Consider the following 17915-nt stretch of genomic DNA (forward strand, 5'->3'; position numbering starts at 1 on the left):
CCAGGGAGGGCAGAAGGGTGTGGCAGTACAATGGACCATGTAGGACAGGAGGAAGAGGATAGGGGCATGGCATGTGGACAGGCAGGGTGGAGGTGGCAGGGACAGGTTACAGTCATCTGACAATGCTAGGCAGGTGGGAGGGGAGTGGCAGCTCAACAGAACACTCAGAGTAGATAGGATTGGCAGGTCCATGGAACATGGTGGGCAAAAAGGATGGAGGAGGGGCATGCACAAAGACATCGGAGGGCCGGGGGAAGGAGAATAGGGGCAGCAAGCTAAGCACAGAGTTTAAGCAGGGGTCAATGATGGGGCATAGAATTGGGCAATGGAGGGCAGGAGGAGTGGACTGGTACATCAAACTAAATTGAGGGCAGTGGCAGCACATCAGACCATGCATGGCAGGAGGGAGGAGGCTAGTCCATGAATTCACACAACAGAGGATAGGGAGGAGGGGGATGGGGCAGCAAGCTAACTGTTCAGAGAAGGCGGGTATTAGGAACTTTATTGTTTTTAAAACGTGTGTCTGTGCGAACTACTTAAAATATGAACAAGCATGCAGCATAATCTCACTTTTATTCAGGAAGAAGAGGACGTTTGTGACTGTGACTCCGGGCTCACTTGGCAGAAACACCCCCTGACCCTCCACCCCCTATCGCAAAATGTAATGCCCGTGAAAAGGGTAGGTGAACACAGTGTTATATAGAACAGAGTCCTGAGAGCACGATTGAAAATGAAAACTAGATATAGTGTATGGTATAAACTATGCACCAAAAAGTGTGATATAAGATGAACCGGGCGTGAAATATAATATGCAATACATTTTGCGCAATGACAGATTCATTGGAGAGCGCGAGATAGCACAGGCACTAGCGCGTGCTATGCGATATGCGCCTTGGAGTGTAATATGCACAGGGCAGTGTTGTGTAACCTAACTAGTCTCTAAAGTTGTAATATAAAATATGTGCTGGGGAGTGTAACGTTGCATATGCACTGTGACAAAGATATGGATCCCAGATTGTAATATGTATGGCATAGCACTGTGCGTTATAACATAGGCATCGAGGAAGGCACGCTAGATGGGGCAATATAACCCGTGCGAAGACAAGTGTGGCATGACATATTCACGGGGTGGTGTTACAGTGCACATGGGCTAGAGAGTGTCATAGCATATGCACTAGCTAGTGAAATACAACACAGAGGTGTGTGGCACTCAGCAGGCAATGGTGGGTGTAACACAGCATTGGGCTCTGCCAGGAGCGCGCTGTGACTCTCAAGTGATGTTCGTCCCCTTTCCAGAGAGTAAAATAAAAAGTATTACACATCCGGCAGTGGATGTGTGTTTTATTAACCGTGAGGGGTGTTTCTTGCATAGTTTTGTTCGAATTTTTGTCGAATCCCCTTTGAATGGCTTGGTGTGCATGTGTATTAAATGTGCCCGTCAATAGCTACCCATGTTTGTATAAATAAACGACAAGGGTGTCTACCGGGATTAGGCACGGTAGGGCATCAGACATGTCAGAGCTTCACTAGTGGTGTAAATACATTCCACGTGGATTCATTGTATGCATAGTCGCCTTTTAATGAATATCACGCAAATCGTCATGGTGATAGGTACGTACGGTTTGTCCAGCATGTCCTAGGTGTGTCTATAAATATATATTTCTTAAAAATAATAAAAAACAGTGGCCGGCCCTGGGGATTGGGGTCAAAAAAATATAATTAGGAGACAGGCCCTGGGGGATGGCGTCATCAGGGCCAATAAATTAGAATAAGAAGGGGAACCACACAGCCCCCCTTCTTAAAAAATTAAAATAAATAAAAGACTGGCATCGCGCCGGAGGCCACGCCCCCTCCTTGCAGCACTCTGCAAACACGCCCCCTGGCGAGTTGTAAGTTGGGGAATTAATTCCTCTTCAATACTGAGGGTCCCTGAGGGCCAACTAGCCCAACAGGCATCTCCAGTATGCGCCAGGGAGCTGCGCTGCAGACAGGTGTTCTGAGGCCAAGCCCATTTTTACACCTCTCTGCAACGCAGCTCTGTGGCGCTTACTGGAGGTACCTAGTGGTCTAGTTTGACCCTAGGGACCCTTAGGATTCAAGGGGACTTAATCTCTCAACTTAGAACAGCCACAGGGCGCGTTTACACAGTGGTGAAGGGAGGGGACGGGGCCTGAGGTGACGTGTGCAAACACGCACTATGGCACGTTTTAAATTGGGGATATAATTTCCCTTCAATACTGAGGGCCCCTGGGGGCTAACTAGCCCACCAAGTGCTTCCAGTAAGCGCCACTGAGCTGCATTGCAGAGAGGTGGTCCAGGCCGTGACACTTTTTACACCTCTCTGCAACGCAGCTCTGTGGCACTTACTGGAGGTACCTAGTGGGCTAGTTGGACCCTAGGGACCCTCAGGATTCAAATGAACTTAATCTCCCGGAGTTAACGTGTGCAAAAACGCCCTGTGGCCTGTTTTAAGAGGTAGTTTTAATCCCCCTGCCCTATTATATACTAGGGGCTTACAGAGGAGGTCATGCTAATCACAGGGGGACCCCAACGCATAATGTTCCCTAGTGTATGTAGGTGTTTTCTCTGTATTCTAAGTGTCTTTTAACATAGCACTGGCTCTAGGACTGGTTAGTCAGACTCAGTTACCACCAGTATCCGTCTGAAAAAGTTGAGGGTACAGGATGATTTTGCAACAAGGCTTCTTTCTGCTCTTCTTTTTGTTCTTTCTGCACGTTATCCTTCTTCCTGCACTTTTCTTCGTCTTTGAGGACTTCTGTTGCTTCTTTTTCTTCTTTCTGTGCATTTTTTCTTCTTTCTTCACATGTCCTATCTCTGTAGGCATAGTTAGAAATTAGCATTTAAAAAACCTTTGAAATTCACAGAAAAAACCATAGGTTTCAGGCACGTTATAGTTAGGATTTAGCATTTAAAAAACCTCAGAAATTCACTGAAAAAACCATAGGTTTCAGGGTTGTTATAGTTAGCTGGACTTTTCACTTGTACAAAACCATTGAAATTGCCCCGTTATAGTTAGTTCAGCTAACTATAACTCGCGCGCCCGCAATGCACTGCTGATGACGTCACATATTACATCACTCATGACATGGTCAGTGACATCACTCATGACATCACTGATGACATCTCAAATGACATCACTGATGACATCATCCTTGTGATAGAGTGGCAGACCTCCTCTCACCCTAATATAACCTTTGATACACACATTCAAAAATAGAGACTAAAATTTTCAAAACAATGGACATACCAATACCAGTTACAACAACCTCTTCAGTAATTCTAAGATCCACATACACATCCACTCATTCACCAACAGTCCTATACAGTCACTCATACATGTACTCACTCATCATATGTACTCATACACCTATACATCCTGTTACACAATGCCACTCATCCATAGAGTTACTCACACACATAGTCACTCATGCTAATAAAGAATCAAACATACATTTACTTGAATATACAGTTATACACACACCACGACACTTACTTCTACGAAAACTTACACATACTTAGTCTTTTAAACAATCACTTATAGAAACACATACTTATTCATACAGGAACTCTTTCAATCTCTCACTCTCACATATACTCACTTATATACACCAATAGTCACATATACTAGTTTAAAACATATGTAGTTACTCATAAAGACACTATTGAGACACTCATTCACTCACTAACACAACCTTACACACACTCATCCACCCATACAGTCCTGCACACATGCTGTCTTCAACACATACAAACAGTGAGTCACTCATTCATGCACCTATGCACTACGTAATACCCCCCCACCGAACCATGCAGACACTCAGACTGATACTCAAAAAACCAACTAATAACCTATATAGACACCCATGTAGCTACTCACCAACCCATGCAGCCACTTATACACAAAGTGAGAGACTGATACAGATATTTACATATTTAAACATTACTCACTAAGCCATGTATTCACTATGATACACTTAATCAGTCAGTTACACAATCAATTTTTCAAAAACAAATCATCCATTTAGACACTTATATACCCATTTATTCTTCCATCGACCTTGAGATATACATATATAAAACATATTTAATTTTCAGAAAAACACACATTCACTGGATGATGTCATCAGTGATGTCATTTGAGATGTCATCAGTGATGTCATGAGTGATGTCACTGACCATGTCATGAGTGATGTAATATGTGACGTCATCAGCCGTGCATTGCGGGCGCGCGAGTTATAGTTAGCTGAACTAACTATAACGGGGCAATTTCAATGGTTTTGTACAAGTGAAAAGTCCAGCTAACTATAACACCCCTTAAACCTATGGTTTTTTCAGTGAATTTCTGAGGTTTTTTAAATGCTAATTCCTAACTATAACGTGCCTGAAACCTATGGTTTTTTCTGTGAATATATATATATATATATATACACACACACACAAAAAAATAGAGGCCTTTACAGCACACCGTTAGTCTTATTCAAGTCCTAATTGCGTATGTTCGACCCTTGTGTATGAATAAACCCAATTTCCAAGCAAGAAAAGCACAAAATGTATTGGTCAGAAACAAGAATCCAGAGAGGTTGATCCATGTTGATTGGCAGTCTTTATTCTCAAAATATAAATCTTTTGAGGTGTGTGATCAAGCACCAACTGGGTCATTGCACGAAAGAGGACACACCTCTGAAGATGGCAATATGCTGAAACGCGTCCGGTGCCTCTGACACGTGATTTCCTGCGCCAATTGAAATAAAGCATTTCTGTCCAGGAACCGGGTGTGGCGCATTTCTTGGTTGGATGTTATTTGCGGGAATTGCTGTCTCCCGTATTTGCCATGACCGCCCTGCAAGGTTGGGGGTCCCCGTCGGCAGTATTTCTTGGAGGATTTAAATTTGGGGGACATGACCCGCTCTCCCCATCACAAGCCTAAGGAATGCCGGCGATTATTGTGAGCAGGGGCGAGAAAGGAAGCAAAGCGAGGCTACCGCCTTGTGAAGCAGGTCCTGGACTCAGCGCTGATTTTAATGTGTGGCAACTACGTGTCCATGGAAGTGCACCAGTCCCCCGTTGTGCCCCACTTACCTGTTTATATCGAGACATTTGAGACAGTAATCGATTAACATCACGAGGATTACATGGAAACCATTCTGTCTCACGAAGTGCATTGTGGGAGTTGGAGTGTGGCTAACAATGGGGTGTGTGATCAAGCACCAACTGGGTCATTGCACGAAAGAGGACACACCTCTGAAGAAGGCAATATGCTGAAACGCGTCAGGTGCCTCTGACACGTGATTACCTGCGCCAATTGAAATAAAGCATTTCTGTCCCGGAACCGGGTGTGGCGCATTTCTTGGTTGGATAAATATATACAAAAAAAAAAAAGAGGCCTTTACAGCACACCGTTAGTCTTAATCAAGTCCTAATTGCGTATGTTCGACCCTTGTGTATGAATAAACCCAATTTCCAAGCAAGAAAAGCACAAAATGTATTGGTCAGAAACAAGAATCCAGAGAGGTTGATCCATGTCGATTGGCAGTCTTTATTCTCAAAATATAAATCTTTAAAATTCCCAGCACACGATTATCCGACACGTTTCGTCTTTACACAGACTTTTTCAAGGCATTAAAATCGAAAATAGCAATCCAAAATCTCTGTTTTCTTGTTTCTGACCAATAGATTTTGTGCTTTTCTTGCTTGAAAATTGGGTTTATTCATACCCAAGGGTCGAACATACGCAATTAGGACTTGAATAAGACTAACGGTGTGCTGTAAAGGCCTCTATATTTTGTGTGTAAATTGGTGGTACATTGTTTTGTGCTGACAACACCTTTAGATAGTAGGTGTTTTTTGGGGCCGACTGAGCACCCGCTTTTATAATCATAAACGAATATTTCTAAAGAAGCAAATTGTTTTCACGCCAAATTGAATGCTTATTTATTTTTTGTATATAGTGGGTGTGCGGGCATTTCCCTGTAAGGGAACACGACTATCTGTTGTTTATGTCTAATATATATATATATATATTACCTACTGGCGGTCGCCAGTAGGTAGTTATAGTTAGGACCCCTTTTCCATAGGAAATCCGCAACATTCTATTTTGAATAACTTTGGCGCCAGTCGACGAATCCTCGCGAATTTTTCAAAATAGGTGGGGCGCTACGCTCCGCTCCTACCCTGAAAGTCTCGGGGGGATTCGTCAAGCGGGGGCTGAGATAAAAGGGTGGTCCCAAAACGCGTTTTCCCCATGCATTTTTCCATAGGACCTTTAGACACAGCTACAGCCCGAACGGCTGAACAGAATTACTAGAAATTTGGCAGAGAGGTAGCCATAAGGTCAAGGAAGTGCCTTTTGCAGGTCTGGTGTAAATCTGTTCAGTATTTCCGGAGAAAATAGCATTTAAAAGCATATATATATATATATGCGCGCAGGGTGCGCGCACCGTGCGAGCACCCTAACGTGCGCGAGCGTAATTCTGATTGGTGGTTACATGTTAGTCAACGTTCGAATCGGTCGAAATCAGGAAGTGTCGGCCGCCATTTTGTTTGTTTTCAGTGCGAGAGTGAAAAAGGAAGGTGGCGAACGTGAAAAGGGGGCAGGGTAGAGAGTTCCTGACCCCCTAGCCTTTGTCAGGGGGTCCCTGAAAATTTTTTTTTTTTTTTTTAAATCGCGGGGGTGCGCGCACAGTGCGCGCACCCTGAAAAACACACAAAAAAAATTTTTTTTTACAAAAAAAAATAATAATTCGCAGGGTGAAAACCAAAAAAAAATAATAATAATAATTTTTAATACGTAGTTTATTGTAAAATAAATATATAAAAAATAATACATAAATAAATTAGCATTTAAAAAACCGTACAAATTCACTGAAAAAACCATAGGTTTCACACACGTTATAGTTAGGAATTAGCATTTAAAAAACCTTGCTAATTCACTGAAAAAACCATAGGTTTCACACATGTTATAGTTAGCTGGACATTTTACTGATAAAAAACCAATGAAATTCCCCCGTTATAGTTACTGTAGGCAACTATAACTCACGCGACCGTAATCCTCTGCTGATGACATATGTGTCTTTATGAAAAAAAAATATTTGTAATATATGTATAGCTAAAATTTAATGGAAGAAGACATGGGCAAATAAGTGTCTAAATACAGTATTAGCATCAGCAGAGGATTACGGTCGCGTGAGTTATAGTTGCCTACAGTAACTATAACGGGGGAATTTCATTGGTTTTTTATCAGTAAAATGTCCAGCTAACTATAACATGTGTGAAACCTATGGTTTTTTCAGTGAATATATATATATATATATATATATATATATATATATATATATATATATATATATATATATATATATATATATACAGGAAACCTCTGCTCCACTTAAGGAAAAGAGCACGCAAACGAGGGCTATTCAGGTAAAGGCTCTTTTATTCAATTTAAGCCTCCTCCGACCCAGCACAGAGCGACGCGTTTCGGCTGTCGCAGCAGCCTTTTTCAATCTGATTGGCGCCATTTTGGTATCGGCCTATATACTCTGCTATTATCATAGATATAAAAGAGGTCATGTTAACTAAAATGTGTTCATATTTTAAAATTGGTAAACAAATGCTCATATAATACATACATACAGTGTAAATAGTGTCTATAGTGGAAATTATTGTTGTGAAAAACTACTAATGCATCCAATCTTTTAGCTCTACGTGCATAATGCACAGAAGTAGCCACTGTGACACATAGAATAAAATGTACTAGAGGCACCAAAATAGTAAAATAAAATGAACAGCCTTCATGAACATTTGAACCAAGTAATCACATAGGCCCTAATTAAAACCATCGCGCTAGTTACACAGATAATATTTGCATGTGAAAATAAATTGCGCTGCATTGATCTTAGGTTGTAGGCGAGACACACCACTTCACAACATTAATTCTTTGGGTAGGCAGGCCCCTTTGGTTCTTATTTTAAAATGAAAGACAGATATATCAATGTGCATTCCCGGGGTTAGACTCACGCTCTTAAACAAACATTACTAAATAGATGTCCGCATAATTCCACACAAGATACAAAAGCCAACATACATGTGAAAATATAGCATCGCAAATGTGTACTCCATGCCTCCTTTATTCTTTAGAAACAGTGTCCAAATCTTCCGGCCGGGACTACTGCTCCCATAATGCCCTGGTCTGTATCATGCAAAGCGTTATGAGGCTTCGTCAGTATGCCGACACCAAAAAACAAACAGGCACACGAAAATACCTTGGCGTCCTTATGTTCTAAGGTAAAGTCTAAAAATCTCCCCAATTTGTAATTGCATGTCTTTCATCTCGGAGTTCGAGCCCGGACTCCCTGGGGCTTTTAACATGAGTGAATTAATCCCTTTAATCCCATACTTATCAGGTGTAAGATCAGGCAGTCTCCCCTTATTGCAGCCACATGCATTGTGGAAACACATAAGCGGGGTCGGGGACGACCAATAATAATATATATATTTATTTCTTTATTTTTTCACAAACTTTAGCCACACACCGAAATCCTTCTTTGCAATAAGGTTTATTTAAAAAACAGAGCCAGTCTGTCAAAACAGACAGACTGGCTACGTTTTTTTATTTAAATAAACCTTATTGGAAAGAAGGATTTCTGTGTGCGGCTAAAGTTTGTGAAGAAATTGATCCAGGCCATTGGTCCGGCCAATAGTGTGCACCCGGTGTTGTGTGCGTGTGTGTGTGTTTTAGTTTCACTTAGCAAGACTAACACCCCGGCACTGAATTTCCAATTGGAATGTGAAATCTTTCTTGATCACCAGGTTTAGTATTAAGTTGGTTTATGCTTGCCACAACATTGGTGGTGTTTTATACGCCCCCTTTTCATTAAAGAGTCATTATTCCGATAGTATGTCGAGTCCATTGCAGTGACAGTCTGCTAACAGAGCATTGGTGGTTGTTGAGTCTTCAGATGAACTGGGCCAGTATGGAGATCATTTCCTTTATGCTGGTATGGGACACAAATGGAACACCCGTATTGGCTTGGCATTGTGGTTTTAGAAATTGTCTGTACACTCCCAGTTTCTGAAAATGTTTGCATACAGAAAATAGAAAACTAAGTGCCCATAAAATGTGTCCTGGTTAAAGCAGTTAATGAATCCGCTTCTTTAATACTGCATATAGGTATGTATTTTCAGAATCCGTGTATCTTGCAAGTAACTTTCTTTTTCTTTTTTTTTTTTTTTTACATCAAAGATTGCCGTTCACATTCGTGACAAAGGAAGTTACAAATGCGACGTGCGACTGCCTTCTCTCACAGGCGGAGCAAGCTGAAAAGACGGGGATGTCGAAGGCGGCTGCAGAGCGCATGATCCTGGAGGAGTTTGGCCGGTGTCTAATGAGAGTCATTAACTCTGCAGGAAAAGCCAAAAGTGACTCGTTTTGCTGACTTGCACAATCAGTGTCCCCAAAGAGAACTCAGTTGAGATGCTGAGGAGGAAGGAGCCGGCCCCGAGAGAGTGCGGCATAATGCCATCATAGTTGTGCAGCGGACGAGGGCCTGTTTGGGCTTCACCCTGTCCACATGGTGCTTTTTAAATTGACGTGCAAAGTGTGATATTGAATTAAGACATTTTATGAGGAGACTCTTTAAAAATCAAATCTAACGCTTGTTATTAAACCTGTATCTATTTTCACAACATCTGGCAGTGAAGTTTGGGGGTAGGGCCTTGGGCTTGTTCATTAACATAAACACACATATGTTTCACAAACCGATGTGTCTCAAAGTAGAGTAATGTAAGAGATTACATTTTCAACAACATAGCGAGACTCCCACAGGGTCAACATTGAAAGGAAACCAAACAACAAAGTGTGCACTAATTATAGAGCATGCTTCATGAAGTAACATTTCTGTTTAAGGAAAATGTTTGATCTTAAAACTCGATATTGATTGACCAAAAAAGAAGTAAAGTCATACCATGCAATTTTAAGATACATGCATAATTTGGACACTGTACCAACTAGCTGATGTCCACAACATTTTAATGTTCTAAACCACAGCATTCTTTTAATCTTCTAATAGTGTGAATTATTTTTAACTCTGGTTTCTTTACAATGTTTCTTTAAAACGCAAAGGTGTTTGGGAGAGGAATCAGTTGTTTGGTATTACAACAGTAAAATCTCCATCACGCTGTGGGTCTGTATGCAGTATAAAATCCCATACATTGCACGTAAACAATAATCGCAAATATATCTGCTCGTTTAAATTTCAATATATCGTATGCCGATTTACCCAAAGCTAGTTATTTTGACCACAAGCTGTAGAGTGAGTCAATTTTATTTACTGATATAGGGAGTGGGGGGCATGCACTTACACTGGCATTTTGTTTATAAGCACACAGAGTGATACATTCTTGCGCATAAAAAAAGGTTTCAAAAGCAAAAATCCAAGGAAATATTTATTTGGGTATTTATCACAACTTCTACATTTCTACGATTGGCGGTTCTGTAAATTCAGGAAGCGTATGCCTTTTTCGCAAACTAAATTTTGTTTGCAGTTACCAAAAACAAGGATGTGGAATCATTTCATCTCAACAATGAACATACAAATGTGTCACCAGATATTTTGTCCAAAATAATTCATTTTGCTTTTCATTTCTGGAGTTAGTAGTCAAGACCATAGTGCTTTGACTGGTGTGGTTTAGTGTTCTATTGAACTGTCATTATGTTGTAATTGAACACGAATTGCATAATTGCTCATATGCTTATTAACCACATTCAGGTTGGCGCATCTCACCCGTATACACTCGATTTGTTTAACCAAAAAAGAATAGTTGTATTTCCTACCATCGAGTTATGGTGTTGTAACTGCCGAGTACTGAGCTTCCTGAGGAATTTCCTGTACACCTCCACTAAACTGTTGTCAGTGGTGCAAGCAGTATTCAAGATTAATTTGCTGTGATGCTCTACCGCCCCCCCCCTCCCACCCCCCACACTTCACTGGTGAGAGGAGGGACCATGTTCCACTCTTGTCGCATATTCCACCAGACCATCCTTCACTGCCAATGTAGAAAGTATTACACCATTTACGTATATATCCTCAGAAATACATTCACTCGCTACCTCAGCGTTATAAAGACTTTTAGGCAGTCAGTAGACTTTTTGACTGCAATCTGTGAGCTGAACTGGGATGGACTGGTAGGTTTTACTATTGTCCTGCTTGAGAAGTGTGATCTTTACCCTTTCAAAGGTATAAGCTACAGTTAGGTATTCAGATGTATTTCTCTTGAAGGGATTCTGCATTCAAATAATTTGTTAATCTGCAGGACCTAAAGGGAAAAAATATTTAATTAGATGTGTATATGTAGAGTAGTATTTAAAAATGTATAGGGCACAGATTATGGTGACTTTTTCGGTGATCAATATAAGCTACAGTACTGTAGATTGAGGGGAAAGACCTGAAGCACTGGATGCAATGACAGTGTTAGAGGCTTTTTTTACTGAAGAGAAGTAATTGTTGATTTACCGGATTTCAGGAAAACGGGAATTGGCTGCCTTTAAAGGCCTCATTCATTTTTGGATCCTGAATTACTAAAATCTTCCCTTGGTTTAAGACGGTCTTAAATGAGGAGACCGGAACCATAGCCCTAATTTAGAAAGGCTTTTCCTTGGATTATTACTGCCTTCATCTGGGGAGGAGAGGACAGTGATACTACCAGCAATGTCAATTTTTGTGCCAACTTGTGAATTTTGTGTTTGTGAATATAATTTGCTACTTATTCTTAAAACTAAAAAACATTCTTGTGGTATGGAGTGCACTAGCCCCCATCCTTTGCTGAAAGTTATAATCAGTGAAGTGTTAGAAAGTCTCACTTAAACAAAATGTCCCTCTTGTCTAGCAAACCTGAAAACTCTACTCTTTAGATTTGAGCAACCTCCTGACAGTCTGCTAAATATCTATGAAGCGGGCGGGCTGGTCCCCACAGGAGTGGGGTGACACACTACAGGGTGGGCATACGCCTCTCAGATGCACCCATTGTTATGTATATTTCATCGGGGGGAGGACTCGATCTTCTGAGATTACAGATGATTATTGTGGAGTTGGAAAGCATTGTCTGGGTGTCCTGGTTACATAGATAGGCAGTTGCCGATGCAAAGCCGGTTGGAGGGTGTTCGTTGTATGATTCATTGTGGAGTTACCTACTGCAGTGCAGCAGTGTACTACATATGTGAATGCTGTGACTTTTTGTATTATGGAAATGGAAAATAAAGTTTAAAAAAAAATAATCTATGAAGCGGGTACCAAGGTATACCTGCTGCAGCAACAAAGAGGCAACAGAGGAGAGCAGAGGGCAGCTAGAGATGATATTCCACCATTTCGAAATGTTTCGGGCAAAAATAAACTGAGAACCTAGCATATGTGCTACCAGCGTAGTCTATGGCCTGCTCATTTTTTTTAAACATGACTTACGTCCCCAAAACAATGAATTTAAAATAAATACAAATATAGAAGTAATTGACAAACGCCAAAATCCTTGGTGAACCACTTTCCCCCATTACTTTGAGTGCCGAAGGGCAATAAAACAAGGTTCACTATGAAACGTTGCTGTCAAACAGTGAGAAGATACAAAAAACGGAAATCCCTGTTGTGTACATCCATAATTCTGAAAACAAGCTTATAAGGTTCCTTAACACCCCTATGTAAGGTTTCAGATGCATTTCGAGGACCTAGGTTGCCTTGCATCCTTGTTGTTTTGGTGACTGAAAATGTTCTTGCTAGTTTTATAGATGTTGCTATCCCTTAGTATAACTGTTTCATCTGATGTAAAGCAAAGTACATATTGTACAAAACATATACTAATAGTCTGCAATGAAACACTTATTTGATCTTTCCAAAGTAGGAGATAGCTATGCCTTTTCACTTATGCAGGAAAGTATTTTGAATAGCATTTGCGTATACCTCCATGTACTTTCCCAGACTGCCCTCACTGAAGTCAGAAATAGATTGATTGTTCTACGTATTTGTCTGATGTTTCTGTAGACAACACTAGAAATTAGATCCACACATTCAGGCATGCCATGGGGTTCCTTCCGCATCACCATTGACCCCTAATCTTTCGGAAAATATACATCCTGAATTACAGATTAAGAAAACACGGGTAGGAGAGCACCTTATCAGTGATATTTTTAAGATATTTCCCGCAGTTCCGTCAGTAATTTGCTGACACATTTGTTATGTTTGACTTTGGAATTTTAAGAACTTAAAAAATGTTAGAATTCAGATATTGTTCATCTTTTAACCTTCTCTGTACATAATCAGAGAATATAATTTTGATTTTAATCAAGCACATGATTGAAACCAGTCTTGTGAATGTATTTATGTACATCCATGTACATATCGGGTGATCCCCAGTGACATAATTTTTATGTTGCCAGCTTTACTTGATAAATCAAATGACTCCTGGGTAGCAGTGCTATTTTTTTTAGATATTCCTAGTAGCTCCGAAGACAATGAGTAACATATTTCTCAAGCCAAGATATAATTTAATGCAATTTAGCTGTAAAAAGATTTTTATTGCCACCAATTGCATTCATGCTGAGTGCATGTAGTGCCAAAAGCCCTAGTAGTGTAATTGTAAACATGTTTTGCTTCATGAAACTGGCTCAGCTGTGTTCAACTAGCATTGCAATTGGATCCTTTCTTCCTGCTGGCCACACATACACTCTCAGCAGTCATCACGGATCAATCGAAGAAATTGAATTGCTTTTTATCATACGACTTCTTCTGTGGGATCTGAGCTGTTTGCAATAGATTGTCAATGGTAGGATTTAATGACCAGCAGTTATTCTTAGCCTGTACACAGGACTGGGAACTTTTTCAGTTTGGACATCACAGGACCGTGTGGCTAATGCCTAAAATACTGCACTAGTGCATTTTTCCCCAAAATGGTATGTGGTTACTTTCTGTCAAAGAATGGATTCTGTTATTAAAAGAAATTCTGGTTTGTGAATCTTGTGTTCTCATAAGCAAATTAAATTCTTCTGATGTAAAGATTGAAAACGTTCATTTCAGCAGCCTCCTCTCCAGCCCCTTTTAAGATGCGTTCCTGTTCTCCTTGTCACACAGTTAAAGGGAGGAAAGGAGCTCCTCTTTGTCCACGGCACCTGAAACTCCCCATTCATAAATAACTGAAATCAACTGCAGACTACAATGGATTGAAACCTGCTTGTATACTTGGATGGGGGACATAGCCTTGTTACACTTGGTTCACGTTTTTGTCCACGTTTTGACTTCCTGGCTCAATCAGGGAGTCATCATGGACACTTTACAGTGAGCAAGATAACAGGCTCCAAAGTTAAATGTAATCCTTTTTGTCATGCCGTAACTCGGAAAGAGGCTAACTCTTAAAATATTTTGTTATGCAAGTAAGTTCAATTTAGGTACAAATAAAATAAATTTGTGAGGGTAACATTCCAGTACTGATGCACAGGGGTATAAATGGTGAATCGTTAACCTTCCGAAGAGCATTTGTAAATGTAGGAAATCCACTGTTTTGTCAATCAACCCTTTTTTACTATGAGAGGGTTTGTGGGTGTCCACTGTTGGGTCTGTCTGCAAAAGCAGGTTGTTTCAACTCTGAAAGCGCTTGGAAATGAGGTACATGCATTTCCATGGTGGATGTGGAGAGGAAATTCCAGATTTATTGGAGGCAGAGGTGAAGGTTTTTTTTTTCCACGGTGAAAAAAATGAAATGTGCAAATGCTCATCTGCGTACATTCTTCCTGAATCCTGTGGAAGTCTTTATTTGGCTGAAGATATAGCAATAACACTGGCAGCATATTTCTGACCCACAAATCTGGCCTTTTATAATTTGAGTCAAGAGTCCAAAGATATTCACAACAATAACGCCTAAGAGTCTGTAAAATCCTGTATCAAAATAATTATTTCTCTTCATCCAAGTTGTATGATATGGTCCATTTTTTAAAGGGTTTTGTATGCATGAGGTGATGTGCTACTGATTTGATTTGTGATGGTTTCATGTCCAGTTTTGTTGTCCGCGAACAGGCTTTCTTACTGTAGATGATTGAAACTGCTAAACAAGCAAGTTGTCCTGCGGAGAACAGAATGTTGCCTTATGTGTAGGAGTTCTTGGCAAATCACTATGTATTATTCAAAACATACCTGTATGTTTGCATATGATATCTGGTACAAAATGTTGATGAAAGTAATTTCCATGTGTAGGTTTGCTGTGCCATGGACTTGTCTCTCACTTCACGTATAACAAAAGAATGTGATGCTCTCTTACAGAATCAGATTATATCCTAGATGGTCAACAGGATGATTGGGCCCCACATCCCCACAGGCTCTCATGAAATCTTAAATTATCAAAGTGCTAAAAGTACCAAGAGTGCATTGGCTGTGGCGTATAATATAGCATTATCCCTATACCTCCGGTCTAAATCTACCTAAATTAGACACTACGAAAAATAAACTGAAAGATGGTTTGGGCATTTATTGTTTATAATTCGCCCTATAATGCATTTCATGTAAGTGCTTATTTAAGCAAATGTAGCATGGTTTAGCACAAGAAATGAGAATGTGTGTTCTCTGATCTGTGACATGGTAGGGTGATTGAAGCATTGACAGATTGTTTTGGAATCTGCGGAGGTAGAAATAAGACACTTAGAAAATACGGCAGATGGGATTGTATCGCTCCAGGATGTCATTGCCATGTTGTATCTTCTGTGTATTCATGTACAAGCCCAAGGCAAACCAATTTTCCATCCGTTGTTCAGGAAATAGAATTTTAATACTCCACCAACTCAATGACAATGGGCATTTAACCACAGCCAGTTACTTATGAATTTACCACACTCATTAATATGTTCATGTGACATTTTTCAGAGGGATTTCAAAAATGTATTTGTTTTTTGATCTCCAGCCGACGTTTATCCAAACTTCCTAAAATCACTGTCTAATAAAGGGAATTCTTGTGTCAGTTAAACATTTTTTCTACTTTAATTGCTGTAACTAATTATAGATGCCCAAGCCCATTCTCCATATTTCTGTGACACTATAATTTGATGGATAGGATTGTATAAATGTAAAATAGTACTAAGTTATATCTAATCAGGTTATTTTCAACAAATTAAAGACTTTGTGTCTTTATCTAGAACTGAAAGCTCTTGTTTCATTTTGTACATATATGTAATTTTATTTTAATGACACCGTTCTGTGTATGTATACATTGTGCTGAAAATGTTTGTAACATTTTGATAACAGTTGTAGATTATGTATGATGTCATTGTTTCAGAAAATTTTGCTTGTATAGATTTGATGGTGCTGTCTGGTGGTCTTTTTTCATTTGTTTCCACAGAGCTGTCTCGAAGTATTAATCTTGTTTTTCTGTAATGCATACTGAACTTTTTGTGCTTCCTCAGCCAATTGCATCAAATTTCAGAACTAGAATGCTGGTCATGTTTGCTCAGTTTATATTAAATATATTGGGAAGGGGTTTAATTTTCTAGTCCTGTTAACATCTAACAGTAGAAAAATTACACTTGTATTTAGGAGACTGTTCTAAGAGTACACTTTCTATATTGTAAAAAGAAAAGCTAGCAATCACAGAGAATAAACATTTCTACTATTCCATACTGAATTAATGTTTTGTTCTTCATTTTAAAGGAAAATGTATGCCAGTCATTTTAGCTTTACAGAGACAACATATGCTGATTGGTTTGTGAAAGAAATGGGGAAAATAAAAAAATGGAACTCAAATATGGATTCTATACATGTATACAAGTTGTTTTATTCATGAATGTTTTCAGTAAGTTTTGTCATCATACCAAGCAATTTAAACGCTTTCAGCAAATTGCTTACATCAAGGTACAGCTGCCTTGTTCGGTACTCCTCATAATTGTCATGTCAGGTTTTATAGAACCTTCAATAATGGTTCCTTTTCCGCACACAAGCTTTCCCAGATGTTTATCAGCCTCTTAGTTTCCAGTCATCTCCTAAAAGCCGTAGGTGATCAGTTGCAAAAGGAGCCAAGGTAGTTGGATCACATACTCCTTGCTACCCCTAGGATTAACAGTGACCTCGCTCAGATGATCCGTGATCTTTGATTCTCCTGGAACCCCGCCACCGACAGCATTAGTCTACTCATACCCATACCCACGAGCACAAACCCCGAACACCTTCTCAGCCATTGGGACCCTCTCACAACTCAAGCCGCAGTCTCCATCTTGAACTCCGTACACTCTGGAGCACCCACATACCCATGTCCCCACCACATCATCTACCTCTGTAGAAAGATGATAGACGACAAGTTCAAGAAAGCCGTGAATAGCGGCGTTGTTCAAAATGCTGACCCTCCCTCACTTTTAGTATGCGCTACACAACACTCTTCACAAGGTCCCAGATGCATATTTTGTCAGTGTGGCGAGTGAGGTAGAAACCTCTTGTCGGATGGCAAGTGTCAACGTATTGCAACACACAAGCTTAGCAGAGGGTGGCATGACGGGGGGGATTGCGCTGCCTGACCTGAGGCGATACTACTGGGCCTCCCAGTTAGCTGTGATAAACCAATGGGTTTTTGCCCCACCACTAGAGCCGGCATACCGCACTGATAGGTGGGTTATGTCCAAGGGCGGTTATCAACGAGCGCATTACTCCAACCCCAAGAGACTTCTCCTGACAGGCCCGACTGCTCACGCGGTGACAATTTGGCATACAGTTACCAAGAAAATGGGTTGGCATAACAAGATCACGTCACTCACCCCCCTGTGGGAATCCGAACGATTGGGAACACGGAGTAGGCCTCCAGGGTTCGATAAATGGGACCTTATTGGACTTTCCTTGGTGGGAGACCTATGGAAACGCAGTGGCATGGTCTCATATGCAACTCTT

General features: G+C 40.4%; 1 protein-coding gene across 7 annotated transcripts in view; it reads left to right on the plus strand.

The window, feature by feature from the left end:
• LIN54 (lin-54 DREAM MuvB core complex component) overlaps nt 1–16665 on the plus strand; it is a 497293-nt gene extending 480628 nt beyond the window's left edge. For 5 of the 7 annotated variants that reach the window (XM_085641196.1, XM_085641198.1, XM_085641197.1 and 2 more), the window contains one exon: nt 9263–10827. In XM_085641196.1, the coding sequence (XP_085497322.1) occupies nt 9263–9455 (193 nt within the window). In that variant the 3' untranslated portion in view covers nt 9456–10827. Of the gene's footprint in view, nt 1–9262 lie in introns of all 7 variants that reach the window. The other 2 variants (XM_085641194.1, XM_085641199.1) reach the window with 2 other exon arrangements.
• The last annotated feature ends 1250 nt before the right edge of the window (nt 16666–17915 follow it).

Source organism: Triturus cristatus, chromosome 2_2 (assembly GCF_964204655.1).
Source record: "Triturus cristatus chromosome 2_2, aTriCri1.1, whole genome shotgun sequence".
Lineage (NCBI taxonomy): Eukaryota > Metazoa > Chordata > Amphibia > Caudata > Salamandridae > Triturus > Triturus cristatus.